This window comes from Haplochromis burtoni, unplaced genomic scaffold (genome assembly GCF_018398535.1).
Source record: "Haplochromis burtoni strain Fernald_Lab_line unplaced genomic scaffold, NCSU_Asbu1 Contig_8, whole genome shotgun sequence".
In the NCBI taxonomy this organism is placed as follows: Eukaryota; Metazoa; Chordata; class Actinopteri; order Cichliformes; family Cichlidae; genus Haplochromis; species Haplochromis burtoni.
In genome coordinates this window covers 2,503,821-2,521,894 of record NW_024582369.1, presented here as the reverse complement: position 1 = coordinate 2,521,894, position 18,074 = coordinate 2,503,821, and the positions used below count along the sequence as shown (strand labels likewise).

At 40.0% G+C, this 18,074-nt stretch overlaps 1 protein-coding gene across 13 annotated transcripts in view; it reads right to left on the bottom strand.

Annotated features, from left to right (window-relative positions):
* Positions 1-183: 183 nt before the first annotated feature.
* LOC102302179 (jun dimerization protein 2) overlaps positions 184-18,074 on the bottom strand; it is a 21,095-nt gene continuing 3,204 nt past the window's right edge. Inside the window, exons 1-14 of one of the 13 annotated variants that reach the window (XM_042226411.1) lie at positions 12,949-13,494; positions 8,156-12,754; positions 7,894-8,072; positions 7,620-7,727; positions 7,396-7,489; positions 7,240-7,289; positions 7,047-7,128; positions 5,063-5,148; positions 4,783-4,977; positions 4,585-4,680; positions 4,241-4,369; positions 3,974-4,078; positions 3,733-3,818; positions 184-769 (exon numbers count right to left, since the gene is read on the bottom strand). In XM_042226411.1, coding sequence (XP_042082345.1) covers positions 748-769; positions 3,733-3,818; positions 3,974-4,078; positions 4,241-4,369; positions 4,585-4,680; positions 4,783-4,977; positions 5,063-5,148; positions 7,047-7,128; positions 7,240-7,289; positions 7,396-7,489; positions 7,620-7,727; positions 7,894-8,072; positions 8,156-8,327 — 1,404 coding nt within the window. In that variant the 5' untranslated portion in view covers positions 8,328-12,754; positions 12,949-13,494 and the 3' untranslated portion in view covers positions 184-747. The other 12 variants (XM_042226407.1, XM_042226426.1, XM_042226398.1 and 9 more) reach the window with 12 other exon arrangements.

Sequence of the window (18,074 nt, the reverse complement as noted above, 5' to 3'; positions counted from 1 at the left end):
ACAATTTGTTACTTTATGAAAAATATGTTCGAAGTAAAGTTCAAAGTGCACAATTTGCAGGTTTTTATGCTGGAACATTCATTTTCATTGTCCAGTCTCGTATATGAAATGCTTCTACTTATTTAAAGAAACAATTTCAAACATTAAATCTCTTGATTTATATGTACTGAAACTTGTCTCACACTTTTCTTCTTCATGTTCATACATAGGTGTTCTATTCTCCTCATGCTATTTTCAAGAAGTCTCTGAAGAAGTCTAGTGAATTATCCCAACTTTACTCCTGATCTTTCAAAAAAACCCTTGTCTTTTTGCAGATGAACTGGACATTCACATTCATCTCCTGGAAAGTCTTGGTCTCTTTTTAAAAGGTCTTGGAAAAGCAATGCTGGCAAAATAAAAGCAGAGCGCCGAGGTAATGGACGTCTTTGCGGCCGATCTTGGCTAAAACATTTTATCTCGTGCCAGGTTCTGTTTCGCTCCCCGAATTCTCTGCCGCATGTGAGTTGTGTGCCAGCGATGGATCTTCAAAGCCTCATTAGCCAGCCTGCCGCTCAGCTCTTGAGAAGCTCCAAATAATGGGATCATCTCTGACAAAGTCTTGAGGGTTGCTTGGCCCTTTCTCCCACTTCACAAAAACAGGCTCAAGTGTTTGCAGCTGTGTATGATACCTCTTCAGTATTTCTGTTTACTTTAATAATCACAGGGCACAATGGGTCCTAATGTACGTCTTTGTTTCTCTGCCAGCACCTACACAAATGTCTGAACAACACTGTTTGGAGGAAAAACACAGAATTCATTACGCGGGCACAAAAAACCAAAACATTACATTACCATGAGAATACTGGAGGTTCTAATGGGCCTGAATACAGCAAACAATGATACAAGAGCTCCTTTAATTTAATTATTTACTTTTATTACCGCTCAAGATTCCATTAGCGCTTTTGAGATCATGATAATTGGCAGCGTATGCCAGTGGGTGCATAGATATCTGAAGGGCCTGTTGGCAGGTTTTATGTTTCGTCTTCAAAATTTGGCCAAATCTGTGAATTTCCAATGGGACTGCTCAATAAGACGTGGGTTTCAAGTCTTTGTGTCCATTCAGATGAAAGATGGCCCATTAGAAATTGGCAGCTAGCTGTTTGTTTTGATTAAGCCACATCAGAGAGATAATTTACCTAAATTATTCTGTTATTTTTTTTCTCGCTTTCAAAACAAGCTCATTGTGGCAATACTGTTATATAAATTATATTTTAGTCCAGCTGAAAAAGTACATTAAGAGAAGTGTGTCCATTACTGGACAGCTGATTTAAAAAGCTGAGTACACTCTATGTACAGGTTTTTTGGGAGCAGTACTCCATAAAAGATTGAAGCACTTAAGATGTTCAGTTCAGTTTATTTATTTATTTTTTTTTCAGTTCATCCTCCACTCTTATTGGCGAAACCTCTGATTGGTCCCAAATTCATTTAGCATCAATGAGCATGACAGAAAAGCCAAACTGAGCCAGAATCAGTTAGAACAAGAAGACAGTGTCCTGTAAAAAGGAGTGAAAGCCTGAAGCCCACAAAAGACCTGTGGCAAGTTCTTCATGTTGCTTGGAACAATCCAGCTGCCAAACACCAGATGCAGGTAAACTGTTTGTTAATACAGTTTATGATTTTTGTGACTTTTTTCTAGGTTTTTTTTAAGCAACCTCACACTAATGTATGAAAAATCTACTCTTTCCTTTCTGCTGCTCCCTCCAGGGACCTCCACAGCTGATCCCTTACTCTCAGGTCCACATTCCTGCCTTTGCTACTGTCTCCTGCCTTCTAATACACTTCATGCCTTTGTTGCTCTTGTTCCTAAATGCTTTCACTTTGCAATAATACCGCTTATAGTTGATGGTGAAATATCTAGGAAGGAAGAAATTTCACAAACTGACAAGGGCATCCCGTTACAACACCACACTTGGATTCAGTGAGCTCTTTAGAACGACCCGTTCTTTCACACAGGTTTGCAAACGTAGACTGCAAGGCTGGGTGCTTGATTTCATGTGGAAAAGGACTGAAACCCCCCCTTAAATTCAAAGACGAAGAGGTGTGGCCCAGTACTTTAGTCCCTATAGTTTGCATACTGAAGCATACAGATGGGCTCAAAATTGGATTCAGTCTGGATCTGGATTCTACAAAACCGGTTTCAGCAGCATTGACAATAAAACCCAGGTGTTGACATAGAAGTCAACATTCATGTTTAGGAAGATCCAGAAAGAGTGAAAGAAGCACCAACCAAAACAGACGGTGGTTTGCTGACACCTGTAGCTCATCTCATAGACAAATCTATGGAACTGTTACTCAAAGTTTCTTTCACTTAAAGGTTTCAAAACTATTCCCCAGGTTTCTCTCTAAAATTTGCTAAATCTCTGATAAAATATTCAAAAGAATAATAATAATTAAACTGTCAGTTTAAATGGTGACACATCTTCTGATCACCCATAGTTGTATCACAAAAAGCCGTTTAATTGTGACACAAAAAACCGACGCAGATGAGACCGTGCGTTGTGTCATTGTCTCCTCTGTAGCTGCATCTGGAGCCACCTGGCAGAAACCGATAGCGCTGCTCGATATCGCACCTTGAGACAATTCAATTCTGCACACTCTTAATAATAATAGTAATCCCATTCGGCAGGGCCTGCATAAGTAATGCTCTGCATGCATATTCATAAGTGTACCGTTTCCTTTGCGGGCCATTTCATTCAAAGCTAACGAATGTGGTGAAACAACTGGCTCGCATCTGGCCCTATTCTTTGTGTCGCCTCTGTCCTTTGATATGGACCCCAGCTCTTTTCTTCTTCCTCCTCTTGTTCTGTTGTCATACCAGAAGATTATTTTGGATGGAGAGAATGAGGCAGAGGACCCCGCCGGCCGAGCCACAGCTCACAGCACTGAGGTTAGTGCAGCTGGTTGATGTCACAGGTTCAAGTGTACACACTGAAGTGGACCGATTTGGATTTAGCTAAAACTGAAAAAATTGCGAAACTGTGCTTTTAGTTGAAAGTTATACTAGAAATCAATGAAGGAACTACTGCATATTAAGGAGAAAATCAAGTATAAACTCCAACAACATTTATTTAAAGACGTCAACAGCCCTCCCAAATCTTACTGTTAGTGATACTGTGTCTCCACGTCTATGACAGCTCAGTCAGCTGACTGCAAAAACAGAGACACAGTTTAAAGAGAACCTGACATTAGATTCATGGCTGACAGACGACGTTCTGAAGATATTTCTCACTTAGTAAGTGTTTAACTTGAAACACCCCTGATTACATTTAAAGGCTTACTTCACACCCCAGACTGTTTTTAAAATGGATGTATGGATGAAACAGGATGCAAAGCAGCTTAGTTTGAGATTTCACAATGGGACATCACTGACCAATGACAGCACAGTGCCTACGTCTATCATTTATATACAGTCTATCATCCACACATAAAAAACAACCTCACTGAACTCTGTGTTCAAATGAAGACAATAAAAATATTATTGAAAATACTGCGGGGTAAAAAAGCCCGAGTTAAGATGATTCTGTCAAACTTGGATTTCTAAATGAAAAGAACAAGAAAATAAACTCTTTTTTTTTAACCTCAGTGCTGTCCAGGTTTTCAAAAACCCAGGCAAACTAGAATAAATGAACTGCATTTGTTAAAGACATGATCAGGGGTCATCATGTGCTGCTGTTTGTGTGTTTGCAGACTAACCTGTACACTATGGTTGCCGTGCAGTTCTTGTCAAACTTCCTGACCAACCAGCCAAGCTGCTGTTGATCCAGAGGTATGTTAGCTTCCTGCATGTGTGACAAGTTCAATTTCCCAATCGCTCATTCACGCAAGAGTGGGAGCTACAACTTACTAAGTTAACATTCTGTCATAGATTTGCTATCGTTGCTCATGAGGTGCATTATTACATTATCACTGCAGCATGACAAACCGTTAGCCTGACCTTTACAGCCTTCCTGAAGGCAGAGGTGGAGACTTTCATGGTTCCCTCTTTGTCCAGAGCCTGGAAGAAATCCATGATGCTCTTATTTTGCTCTTCAAAGAACTTCTACGGAAAAAAACATATAGAGAGAGATCTTGTTTTACAGTTGGAAGCATGTTAAAGAGGCTGCTAAGACTTCTGAAGTATGAACTGAAAAAGCAGTAATGATTTTATTGATTTTCCCATCTTTTCCCATCACCAGTTTTCTCAGCCTTCTTGACAATGTACCTTAAAGATCCCAAGTGCCAATAAGTTCTTGGTGACGGAGGGCAGAATATAATACTGGAACCGCAGAGCAGGGCGGGTCACGCGGGTTTCTTCCAGCAGCTCCACAAAGGTCTCACAGACAAGCACACTCTGCACTTACACAGTCACAGACATATTATGATCATATAATATTGTGATTGTGTATCTAATTACTTTTGGGGGCTTGTGTACAAAAATGTACTCCACTGCGGTGGTGTACAGAGGCAAAATTACAACAAATGCGTCATTAACCAAAAACAGACTGTAAATTAAAACAGATACTACTTTTATTTACACCTCAGCTTATATTCTTTCGCGGCACTTACAGAAATATCGATCTCCTTCAGTGCTGATTTCATGTTGTTTTTAACCGTTCTGAGCAGCGTGGTGGCTCCGATTTTTGTTATGGGGTTGCGAGAGAGCTGAAACACACACGCAAAGACCAAACATGATCTCAAATTCATAGGGTGCAATGACGATAAAATCGTTACAATGAAGTATTGCTGCAGGAGTCTTTTACTCACTTTGAGAACCTCGAGGGTTTCGTTGGTGGCCAGGCCCTGGCAGAGCAGCCTTACAGCTTCATCGTCCACACAGTTAATGCTGAGGTCCAGCAGCACAAGTGTGTCATTTTGTTGCAGCACTTCAGCCATCAGCTGTACCTCTGGACGGCCAAATCCACTGTTCGACAGCTGGAGCTGCTTCAGTGTTGCGTTTACCTGAGGAAAGAAAAGGGGGGAGAGAAGGTCAGCAAGGAGAGTTAACAAAACTGAACTCTTTGCTCGAGTGTGTCATTTTAGTCACCTTTAGACCAGCAATCAGAGCCGCATTGCCACGTATAAGAAAGTGATTCCAGCTCAGATTTAGGACTTCAATACCGATGTTCTCTGCTACAAGGAAGTGAAATACACATTTTTACAAAGTCACAATACATTTGAGACTAATCTACAAGCTACATGTAAAATTTTCTCAAGTTCAAGAAATACTTTAGGAATACTTAATACTTTACTATTAAGTAATATATCAGTGGGTCACATTTCTCTTTTATAGGCCTGCTTGTTTGTTTTCATAATTACTTTAGTTTAGAAAGTCTGTACAGCAGCCAATCCAGGACTTCAAACTGCTGAAAATCAAATGCTGCCCAACCAAAGTACATCTGATCATCACACGGACCTAAGATGAAGTATATAGTATTTAGTTCTTTATGTTTTGTTGATGCATTTTGATTGCCTGCTAATTTGCTCTGCTGGCTTTACTTCTACTACCAGACAGCCATTGCTTCAGTTTTATTTCTTCCCTACTGCTGACGAGATATAAATTCAAGTTCGAGTTCAAGACCAAAAACAGTCAGAAAATTAAAAAATGTGTTATTTTAAAATCCCCTTTTTTTGTTTCAGTTCTATTTCTTATTTAAATAGTAGCTGTATGTATGGAAATGTATGTAATGTATGTAAATATATAATGTGACTTTTTACCGGTAGTTAAAATCACAAAATGAACCACCTGCAATACTTCCACAGCCCACCAGGAGGCTACAACACCCACTTTGAGAATCAATGCCGTGCAGCAGAATTTGTCTTTTTCTCTAAAATACTTAAACTACTACAATGATATAGTATAATATCATAAGGGCACACTGACTATATTTCATAATGGAAGGAAACTCAACAACAAGAACAATAATGCTCGAACAGCCTTCACAGTATATCTACTAATAAGAAGCTATAATCCTCAGCTTTTTAGCAACTTTCTTTCCCTGACTCTCATTGCATGATCTATAATATTCTTTGTTATCACTACAGAGGTGTCCTCCCACATGAAGGTTTATTTATACGGTGCAAAATTGCCTCAAGGTACTTCCTATCTTCACGGAAACAGGGAGGGGGTAGCCATCAGTGGCAACTGATTGTGGGTGATGGGAGAGAGAGCACAACTCGCAGAGAGAGAAGGCCGAATCTAATGAGTGCTGACAAGGTGAGCAGAGAGGAAATGCTCAATGGATCACAGGAAGTCACACAGCAGTTTGTGCCTATAACAAGTAACTAAGGGATCCTTCTGAGTCACCTGATTCAGCCCTAACTATAAACTTCATCAAAAAGTCAAATCTTAAAAGTAGAGAAACACCAGAGAGTGAAGAGTGAAGTTCTCTATTAGGACAATATGGTACTACACCAGCGGTCCCCAACCTTTTTTGCGCCACGGACCGGTTTATGCCCAACAATATTTTCATGGACCGGCCTTTAAGGTGTCGCGGATAAATACAACAAAATAAAACTAGTACCGGTACCGAAAAAAAGAAAATTTATTCATAACACACCTGAAAAGCCCAAGGAAAACCGAGTAAACGATAAAAACGACAACAAAATAACACTGAAAACTGATAAAAACCCTGAAAACTATACATTTCACACCTGAGCCTCAACTCTCGCGGCCCGGTACCAAACGACTCATGGACCGGTACCGGTCCGAGGCCCGGGGGTTGGGGACTGCTGTACTACACGGTCCATATTGTCCTAATACGGCCTGATTATTCAAAATGCTGTTTGTAAGGAAAACAATTTTAAATTCTAGACTTAACAGGGAGCCAATGCAGAGAGAGAGAAATTTACAGCTGGATGTTCCAAAGTGAGGATAGCTTGTTTCTACCCTAACGCTTAAAGCCCAGATGCTATTCCAAAATTGTCAAAAGCTGCTTCATCATTAGAATTTCTAATTTACAAAAAATAAAAGTAAAGCTTTGCATTAATTTGAAGGATCTAATGTGAACAGAAATAGAGATGATCTGTACCTAACATGACACCCAAGTCTTCTCCTCCTGCATCGCAGATGCAGTTGTAACTGAGGTCAAGCTCTTTGACCACAAAATCATTCTGTTAGATAGGAAAGAAAATTCTGAATTGCAGCTTAAAGCACATATAGACGTGACACATATAGACATGTGTAATTCATTATGTATGCGGCATTCGGCAGTCTGCACTCACCTTTAATGCTTCTGCCAAGCATTTAGCTGCAGCGTCACTAAAGTCATTTTCTAAGAGAACAAAGGGAAATGAGAGAATTACCTTCTTCATTTCGCTGCTGTATTACAGTGATAGACAGAAGTTCATGTCAGCATAGCTTAAGACTTGGCTGAGCACCTGAGAGGTTGATGGATTTGAGCTTACGATTGTCTGACAGCATTTTGGAGATAACCTCTGCTCCTTTAAGGCCCAGCTTGTTGTCAGAAAGATTCTGAAGAAAAGACAAGATTGAGATTTTTGTTTTTTAAATAACATTAAGGCCATTTCTCTTGCACATACAGCAAGAGGATTACATCTACACAAAACTGTAGTTTTGAATGTGATGTTTTTAAAGTTGTTACTAGACTCTGAATGCTGATGTTTTCAAAAAGCATCGCCATCAGATACTGTGTCCCTTCAGCCTGAAGTGAGTTCCCTTTCAACTCGAGGTGGGTGACTACACCGTGACTCTAAAACATTAAAAAATAAATTAATAAAAAATGATACAATATTGTTTAAAAAGTACAAACTCATTTGAAATATGTTACAGACTCATTACATGACCAGGACTTGATCCAGCATGACCTACACCATCTTAATTTGGGGATTGCATGAATAGCTAGAAAAAAGGATTACTTTCAGAAGGATAGCCAGAGCTTTGGCCCCCAGAGGTCCCAGCCCATAGTAATTCAGGTCTAGAATAGCATCATCCAAGTGGCAGAGGATGTAGGAAACAGGAACGGCTCCTGTCTGCTTGCAGGCCTTTAGATACACGTCTGATGGGGACAAATTCAATCTCCTGCTGGAGGTGAAAACTGAAATGAAAATAAGAAGACGTGACGGGTAAATAAAAAAAACACATCTACTGTTACGGAATTGTTTTGCTCCATGAACATACTATCGTCTTCCAGGTCAGTACTGCATTCATCATCACTGTGCCCTGCTTGGCCCTTAATGAACTTGATTTCCTCCTGGGATCCTCTGGACAGGACTGACTGAACAGAGAGCTGCTGCTTTTCCTCTTGTGAATTGGACTGAAAATCCACACTGTCTTCATGGATGTTATTCATCACGGCACAAGATCCTGACAACCTCAAGTGTATGTTTGGAAGACAACATAAGAGGAGCAGACAGGTAGGATTCACTGCTGCAGGCTATTAGACTGTTTAAGCAACATTGTGTAATTTTTGTAAACTCCTGTGCACTGCCACTTTTTAGGCTTTAGCATCTATATGAGTGCAAAGAGCTGCACATGAAAGTCTTTACACTGAATTTATTAGGGATGTGCATGATTTACAATATTCAGATGAGTTCTATTTAACTGCCCTACAATAAAAGAAGAAAATGTGATCAACTATGCAAAGTACCCAGACTCGACCCACAAAGTGAGATGAAAGTCTAAACATGTACAGATATTGACAACTGTCAGAAAGGTTATGTGTGGCAACCCTTCAAAAATATATAAAAATGGGGCACAATTAAAGCTACCGAGTCTACCACCACTATCCACAGTAGCAGAGAGCACACTGGGCTGTGGGCAATCTTTAGACAACAATCATCAGTGAAAACTGAACTTAATCTTGAAATATCTTTGCATGAAAAACCCACTCCTGGTATTTCCATCAGCTTAAATATTCAGACTTCCTGTCTTCCCCAACATTTAAAAATCCTGGAAACGCCCCTGGCTATGCACTACTTCCATGAGCAATGTGAACCTGATAGAGAAACCTGCGGAAACAACACACGGATAGTTTTACATGAAGTTTAAAGATCTACTGAACTTAACATGACTTACTTTACAGCGCATTTATTTAACAGTGAGGTAGAAGAAGAGCTGCCAGCTAACTAGCTACCTAGCTACTACTGCATTTTATCAAGCAGTTAACAGTTAGATCAGCAGAAGAGGGGAAACACTGTTTTATTCGGAATTAAAACAAATATTTACTTTTTTATATAAAATCCTATTTGTCAGACCTTTATTATTGTTCATAGCAGAGGAATTATCCGCCTACCTGGGAAAAAATTTGTCGTTTTCTAGTGTTAAGAAGATGATCCAACGGCTGATCAGGAGAAGGAAAGTTATGAAAGATCCGAGGGCGGCCGGAAAATTATCGATAAAAACAAATGAAGCACACTGGAAACGGCCATTTCCATCTTAAAAAGAAAGAAAGAAAGAAAGAAAAGTACCCTATATCAATTAATAATGGTTTAAAGTATGGTAATAGTGAAGACTTTGATTCGTTTATATAGATAAGCACTAGATGGCGCTGTTCACCGCAATCCCTATCGAGATGAGACCGGATGTGGTTGTAACGTGGGAGAGACCAATGACTGTATAAAGCACTCCTTTATACAGTCAGACTACCAATTCTACCAAATGGGGTAAAATATAACCACAAATATGAGTTGTTCTTTTATTGCAATAATCTCCCACACCCTTTTTTAAAACATGCGGCACATTGCGACGTCGACGTGTTTTTGCTTCTTATTACTAATTGTTAACACTTAAGTGCAAAGGCTGTAGGAAAGGATCACCACGTATTTGACTCTAATGTTCTCACAGAGCTTTGATTTGATTTTGTTTATAGTAGACACGCATGTGGGTACTTTGTTTCACATTTGAGAAGTTTAGCTCAGAACAATACAGATGTATTGTAAATGTTACAAACATACTCCTGTCATTTGGTACAGCCTCTGTAGCAAAGAAAAACTTGTTATCAATTTATTTTTCAAATTATAAACACTTGAGGTTTTACTTATTTTGTAGCTCATACCAGCAGGTTTTAAAGGGACTTCTATTTGATTTTCATCTATAGTATTTTGGAAAAGTCTCGAGCCACTCCTCATCTCATACTTCCAAGGAGCCAGACTCGTCATTTTTAATCTGATCTTGAGCAATATTTCTTCAGGCTTTCTGGAGATCTTTCATTGTTTGGCTGCTTTTAAACTCATTCTTAGTCCAGTCCTTCCACCGGACATTTTCAGAAGAACAGAAGAATTCTTTTAGGTTTGTTAAGGTACTTAATAAACAAACAAACAAACAAAACAACAACAAAAACCCTACCTAACCAACTACTTCGAGAGATGAACCAGTGTTGTGTTTACATATAACAGACAACTTAGCAAATATTCCATTTTAATGTTTTTGATCCACCATGCAATGCAACCTATATAAAGTACGTGACTGGCAATGGCTTAATTTTTCAGCATGACCAATGATCCATGTATATTTGAATATGTTTAATGCATCGCTGCAACCATTGTTTTCTTAGGAAAATATAAAGAAATGAGGGGTCACTCGAGACCTTTGCCCAGTATTGTACATTATAATTGGAAGAGAAAGGGATTATCAGGAAAATCCTCAAAATGTATAACGATTTTTGTCCTGCTGTTCATGATCAAATGGTAAATGTCAATACTTCAGTGCAACTTTAACTCAAAGTCACAGGGCAAAGTTTGAACTTAGTTGAGCCTCTATCAATAAGTCAAATTGCAGTTCATATCCATGTCTATCCAGACTTGACATTTTACATGACAAATGGCATCGCCTTATCTTTTTATCCTGTGTAAAATGTTATCGTCATGAGGTTAGAGTGACTGATATTTGACTGTGGACTCTTGTGCGCTAAAGAACTCATGCGATAAATCTGTGTAACCGTGGATAAGGATTAGTTTCATTGACCACATTAAAGCTGTAACTAAATCTGCTTTTTGGCATCTCAGAAATCTAAGTGAGAGATTATGTGTCCCAGCAAGAGCTAGAGAAGCTAGAGAAGCCCATTCATGATTTCACTTCTTTACTAGTCAGTTTGTTCTTTAGTTGAAGTCAACATTTTCTCAAGGCAATATGTCACAGTGTCCTTTCCTCTCTGACCATGAAAATCTAATTAGCTCATCCTTGAGCTCAATTGCATATTTGTGCTAAATTTAAAGAAATGTCTTCCAAGTGTTTGTGAGGTATCATATTCACAAAAAAAAAAAAGAGTCCGTTCTAATAAATATACTAATAAAATACATGTTCCAATAAACACCAGACTTGTAAACAGTAATAAAGTACTAGGATAAATTCTACAATGAAGAGGCAGCCAGTGATCGTCAGCAGGTACTGGGGCGTCTGCTGTCGAGTTAGTTCTGTGCCGTCTGTCATTTCTCGCGGTGAGCAGTGAACAAAGGGATCTATGTTAATCAAGGCTCGAAGAAATAAAAGCATGAGTGACCTTTTCAGAGTTGTGCAAACAAAAGTAAAGCCCTGACTTTGGCAATATACTGAAGAATAGCGCTGAAGAAAACGTGATTGCACAACATTTGGTATTCTGTAATTCTAGTGTCATGACCGGCTGGTACAAATTCAACTTCAGTATATTGCAATATTGCATTTTTACAGGTGTAACGTAATGGAAGGAAAACATAAAAGGTCTTTCTTGTAGTTAGAAAATAAAATTTAATCTATTCAGGATATCAGTTTATACATAAAGAGAGATGCAGAACAGACACTGAAATACTGCTCAGCTGAGGAGCCTCTACTCCTTTTCACAGCTGTTTGACAGCGCAACATGACAGACTGCAAAGACTGAAAGACAAATCACATCAAGTGATTCACAAGCATTTCATATATGTTTATGTATAGAAAGCAGTATAAAACAAGTACAATAATGGACAGACAACAAGTCCAAAAAATAAGGGTGTAAACATTTTGTGTATATGTGCTTTTCATGACGCCAGCGTCACCACAAATCGGATCAACCGGTAACTGCCATCGTCGAGGCAGGGTATAGAAATAAACATTGAAAAAAAACAAAAAACCTCTACTCCATTTGGTGTATCTGTAATGAGTATTTTATCCTAATAACTCTACACCTGTATATTTCAGCTAGCATACATTAGGAAAACTGCAGAACACGGCACTGAAACAATGCCACACAATCTACGCAGGGCTTTTGTAACAGAGCACCATAGTGATATTAGTGTGTTTCCTCAGCGCTGTTTCCAGTCATACTCTACTGTTTCCATTGGTCCCTTTTTTGTAGAGATGGTTGAAGTAACAACGAGGCACAGCGGGTATCAACAACAACACTTAATGTGGAGATGAACCTGGGTATTTCCAGTCTTCCAATGGACAGAGCCAGCTCGTGTAGCAGTACTGAGGAAGCCCCACAACCTCAGATCTTTGGACCAAGTCTCCAAAAGTCTCCAGCTTGGAGCTCAAGTGCTTCTTTAGAAATGTATTGCCAGTTATGTTAACATATAAACGGCAGCCACGGTGGTGCTAGTTTGGGCTTCAGGAACTTCCCTGGTTTCTCTTTTTTCACTTGGTTTCAGAGGACAGCTGCTCCAGCAGTGGGTTGGCCTCGCTCTCAGGTGTTTTGACGCTGTCGGTCCTCACGATGCATGTCGGCCGGTGGAGATTGAGCATCACCATTAGCTGCTGCCTCTCCAGACGGAGCTCCTCGATCTGGGCTTTCAGCTCCGAGTTCACCATTTCCAGACGTTCCGATTCCTGGACAAAGGCATTCAATTAGTACATACTACTGGAAAAAAACACCTCACAGAGGACAATCTTACGCTTAATGAGTTGATATTGAAATTTGAGGACAAAAACTAATCTAACCACAAACATGAATAAGTGGTTTGAGATCATGAAAAATGATTTTGTTCTGCTCTTCAGCGTGCAGTGCTGAATCATGAACTCACCCTTTGAAGGAAGTCAGTCCGTTCCTTCTTTTTGTTTCGGCATCGTGCTGCAGCAACTTTGTTTTTCTCTCGTCTTCGTTTCCTCCTTTCTTCATCTTCATCCATCTGCAAATACAAAGTATCATTAATATTAAAACAGAAGAGGTTTTTACATTTTACTGTTCTTATTTTTCCATTTCAATCACAGGTTGTACAAAAAAGTGGACACAGCCACCCTGAGGTTACCCCTTGGCTTACTGATTTGAAGCCATGAGTTTGACACTTTGGCTGCTACCATGTCTTCTGTTTTTGTGACCATACTTGGGTGACAGACAAAAATGACTCTTAATGATAAAACGATAAAGCCTGACTTGATTGGCTAATACTCCCATGACATTCACGTTTCACACACTCTATTTCCTCTTTTCTCTTCCTCCTCACCTCTGTCTTGATGGCCAACGGCCGTTTCCCCAGCCTGCCCAGGAAGTGCAGCGGAGACAGCATGGTGCCCAGCTGGCGGAAGTCAGCCAGCTTGAGTTGATCGGTGAGCGTGGTGGCCGAGATGCCCGCCAGTGGGCCCAGACTGGGAAGGGAGCCCGCCGCCAGCGAAGGGTCAGGTATCTGTCCCGGCATCATGTCCAACCCGGCCACCACCGCCGCTGTGGGAGGGGAGGGGAAGAGGCGAGGGGGTAAAGAGAGGAAGGAAAAGAGAAAAGAGGAAGAGGGGGATGATTAGGATGAGAGTCAAGCCTAAAAACAACTCGCTGACAGTGAAAATTCAGCTTTTTTTTCTCCACCACAGAGAGAAGCATAGTGCACACACCTATTTTAAATACTTGAGTCTGTAAATCTTTAGTTCTAAAAGAAGAAATAATGAAATTAATTAAAACAAATTTTTTAAGACTTCATGGTGCCAATACTAATATTTTTTCTATTTAATCATAATGCTTTGTTATCAATTTCTGCTCACTTTCACAAAGGAAAAGAAATATTGATTATAAATACTAACTTAATTTTTTAAAGTCTTCCAGCCCACTACCTTATATCTGATCTATCCCTGCATCTGTACTGATAGCTACGGTTTTATTCATACCAAAAACCATGTCATGGGTGCATGCATTTTTCTTTGGATTCCCCCCCCCCCCTTTTCTGACTCCGTTATGATAACATAAACATTTATACTTATTATACTGCAGCCATCTGACAGCATCTTTTGTCTTATTATGATGTTATACAGCTTGCCTTTGACACACACTCGTTTTTCACCATTTTTTGTCTTCGTCATCAAATATCTTTGTAAATACTGGCTGCTGTTTCTAAGAATGATTTCAAAATGATTGTGTTGACAGCTGTGTTATCTTTTCAGTAGGCAGCGGGTGAAGAAAAGAAAACACAAAAACCCAAACACACTCACACTCACACACACACACACGCACACACACACACACGCACAAACACAGACAGTGTAAGCAGCGACATACTCATTGCTGTAGCTTCACATGCAAAAGGAAGCAACGAATAAAACTTTTCAAAAAGCTTTTGAAGCTTTTTGATCTAAAACACAGATCCATCTTATCTTAACTATCGTCTTTTACCATCAGATAATTTACAAAGAAGTTTTGATCTCTGTTCATTTTTTTTGTTTTGTTTCCTCATGAAAAGGTTTTAAAAGTTATGAAAAGCATTTGTGCCAAAACAGAGCTGGGTAACACTCATGCATTCCATCACCACCCCTCTTCCAACAATTTGGGGTATTTTGGAGGGTTTGACCACAGTACTTTTTAATGTAATCAGGCAGGAATGAAGGACAGAGGAGAAAAAGCAGCATTCACGCAGGCATAAAGGAAGTGGCTGGAGAATTAAGACGTCTCTCTAATTACTGTAAGGCAGAGAGTTGGAAAACTTCTGATGGCCAAATAAAAAACAAATGTTCCAGATGAGAACAGTGTAACATGAACCGACTCTACTCTGTCCATCCCTGCGATCTCTGAGGAGAGGCAAACTGAGACCCACTGACTTTACTCTTACTGTTCCGCATTCGAGCAGAAAATAAAGGCACCCAAAAAATGGCAATTGTAAGCAAAACACTGGCAGACTATTTCACCTTTTCAGAGGGAATTACAAGTAGATCTAATCTATTTGACTAAATTCCTGCACACCTGATACTTCAACTTCTTTGTGTACACTGACAAAACATAGGCTCAACAGCCAAACTTGCAAATGGTATCAGATGGTATCAATGCAACTTTGGCGTTAACAGTTTAATTCACATTTGCTTCTTTGGCATTCAGCCGTAGCCGAACCTCCACAGGTTAGGCACCAACTGAACAAAGCACCTCTCACACCAAACCAACAAAGACGTGTATTGTGAAGTGCTACAAAAACAGCTAACTTTGCTGGTGGGTAACTAGCTGACAGGCTGACTGTATTTAAAGTTAAAGTAGTTAAAGTTTTTCTTTCATTGCTACCCCTTTTTCGCTGGGCTGAAAGACTTTCTGTATTACAAAGGCCATGGAAGAGGTAATGAAAAAAGCAGGGTTATGTAACTCTATTCTAACGTACTCCACCCTATGCATGGGCTGGTCCCAAAGTGTTTTTACAGGCTCACTAGAGTTTACTGTCGTGCATGGCGGAGACCGAATCCAGCAATCAATATGGAACCTCTGAGATATATATGAACTAAATAAATCAAATTATTTTGTTTGTCTAATTTGCACTAGAATTCATTCATTTAACCATCTGCATCAAGTGTGGTGCAGAGGTCAGGTCTAAAACAGCCCTATAACCATAAATTTGTTAAGCTAAAACTTCAGATCACATTTAAACTAAAGATGCAGTGCACGCACAGTAAAAATAAGCTAATCTTGCTAATTCTTTTGATTTTTCAGAAGTCTGCATTATGTATTAAACCCAAGGACAAGTTGATGTGTGGAGCCAGTCCCTCATGAGGCATTTTATTACTTAAATCCCAACTGCCCCCTCTCTCTCGCCCTATGTATACTCCCATTTACACTGCACTTGGCAGCAGCCTGTTGTTTTTGCTGGAGAGGAAAGGAACAAGACAGCCCTGGTTTAAGAAAAAAAAACCCTCGGACAAAATTCCTCCTCTCTGAAACTCACAGGAGTGTTGTAGTGGAGTGGAGGGTGCCAAAGCCAACTCGTTCTAAAGAAAGAGTGTGTAAGAACAAGGAAATACAGACAATAGTAGCACTGCACAGCTAGTTGCTGATCAATAACTTTAATGGAATTCAAAAGACGGGATCCAAACTAAATTCCGGATTGAGAGGAAAGCCACAAGAACTGAAGCTTCTTTTAGGAATTACTGAGCAAACTGCTCTGAGAGCCAAAATAGAGTCTAATATCAAAGTTGGCCAGACAGTCAGGATTGGTTTACAGACTCAAATTAGGCTCCAACCTGGACAAACAATTTTTCAAGGGAAGCTGACATTGAAGAAAATATGTTAATTCAAGTATAATCTTATTTTATGTCGATTGGACTGGCTCAACACACCCTAGTGTAACCTAACTCTGCACTGTTAGATACGTTACAAGGAAAATCCCCCATTCCTCAGTACGGCGTGTTGAAACATGCAGTTGAAGTCAGATCTTATATAGACATACACAGGCGCTGATTATATAAGCTTAAATAAATCTCACATTTGACTGCACAACATGAGATCACACAAATCAAAAGTGTGCAGAGACAGTTTTTGCCAGCAGCCTCTAGGACAAAGGTGAAATGATGCATAAAAGAAGATGACTATCAGTAGGAGACGTGAAAGTTGAGTTATACACCATTCCACACAATTAAGCTCCACTGTAAACTCTAACACATAACAGGCACTCAATGTGTCTCGGTTCTGAGTTAAACATGACTTTTAAGTTGAGTTGAGTAGAAAGTTTGTTGTGTTTAATCTGTTCCGTCTGCCACACAAGTGTCTAAAAAAAATCCCCTTTTGCAAATTCAACACCCATTCAAGCCTTAAGACATGAAACCTCACAGAAGCTTCATCTGTACAACACAGGGAAAGTTTGCTGATGCATGTCTTGCGGGGTGTAATTATACATAAAAGCATGAGTCAAAGTGAATTTTACATTTTTCAAAAAAGAGGGTACTTTTCTCCTTTTCTTCCGTCAGCAGCAGCCTGCAGCCAAAGATTAGTGGTCAGCGTTTGATGATGCAACGGCCTTCCTGTGCTTTTGCAGTCGAGCAGAAAAACCAGTGCCACAGCTTTTAGGTCCACTGCAGCCTCGGACAAAGACACCTACACAACACCAGCAGCAGTGTGGGCACCGCTAGCTCACTGAGGGGACGTGAGCTGAAGCCAAGGGCGGTGAACGGAAACATCACGTATTAGCTATGAAATATAGGTTCTGGCATTAGCCCAGAGCCAATCTAACTGCATGCGAGTTAGCTGAAGGTGTGTGCGTGCTCACGTCTTTTGCTAGGCCAAATGTGTCCATTTCCTGAAAGCAATTAGAAGTACCAAAGAATTCAGGCTCTTATAGACCAGCAGCATGACTGGAGGCCCCGTTATCCTCATTCTTTTTAAAGACTGCCTGAGATGGTCAGAGCAAGGATACAGGGGTTTTCATAGGCTACTCATTACCTGTACATAATACTGCAACCATTATGGCAACTGAAAACAGAAGTCAAAACTGCTTGCATTACGGGAAAGACATGCATGCTTCCCTTGATGCCATTTTGCCACCATTTGTCAGCACACTATTAGAGTCTAATTTTGGATTATTAAGTCGTTGCACGGGCCACACACACCAGTGCACACCTTGCAAAAGTGCTTCTACAGCTCCAAACTCAACATGAGCCCTGAAAATGAGCAATGAGCATAGAGGCTGTGGCCAAGGAACACTCTCAATCTCCGGCCAAGGTCTAGGAGATCATCATTACCGTCTGCACTCAGTCAGGCTGTGTGTTGAGTTACAGCCTTTCGCAATCCTCTGAGGAAACCAGGGAATTTGGCACCAGCTTTCCTCAAGAACAGGACAGTCCAAATATACAGTGTCAACATTCCTCCAAGCCCTCATTATATTTTCATTGGAGGGACAGGACAAGACGCAGACATGGGATTAATAGGTGCTGGTCTGATGGAAGATGAGTGGAAGTGATTTTTTTTTTCTTTTTTTTT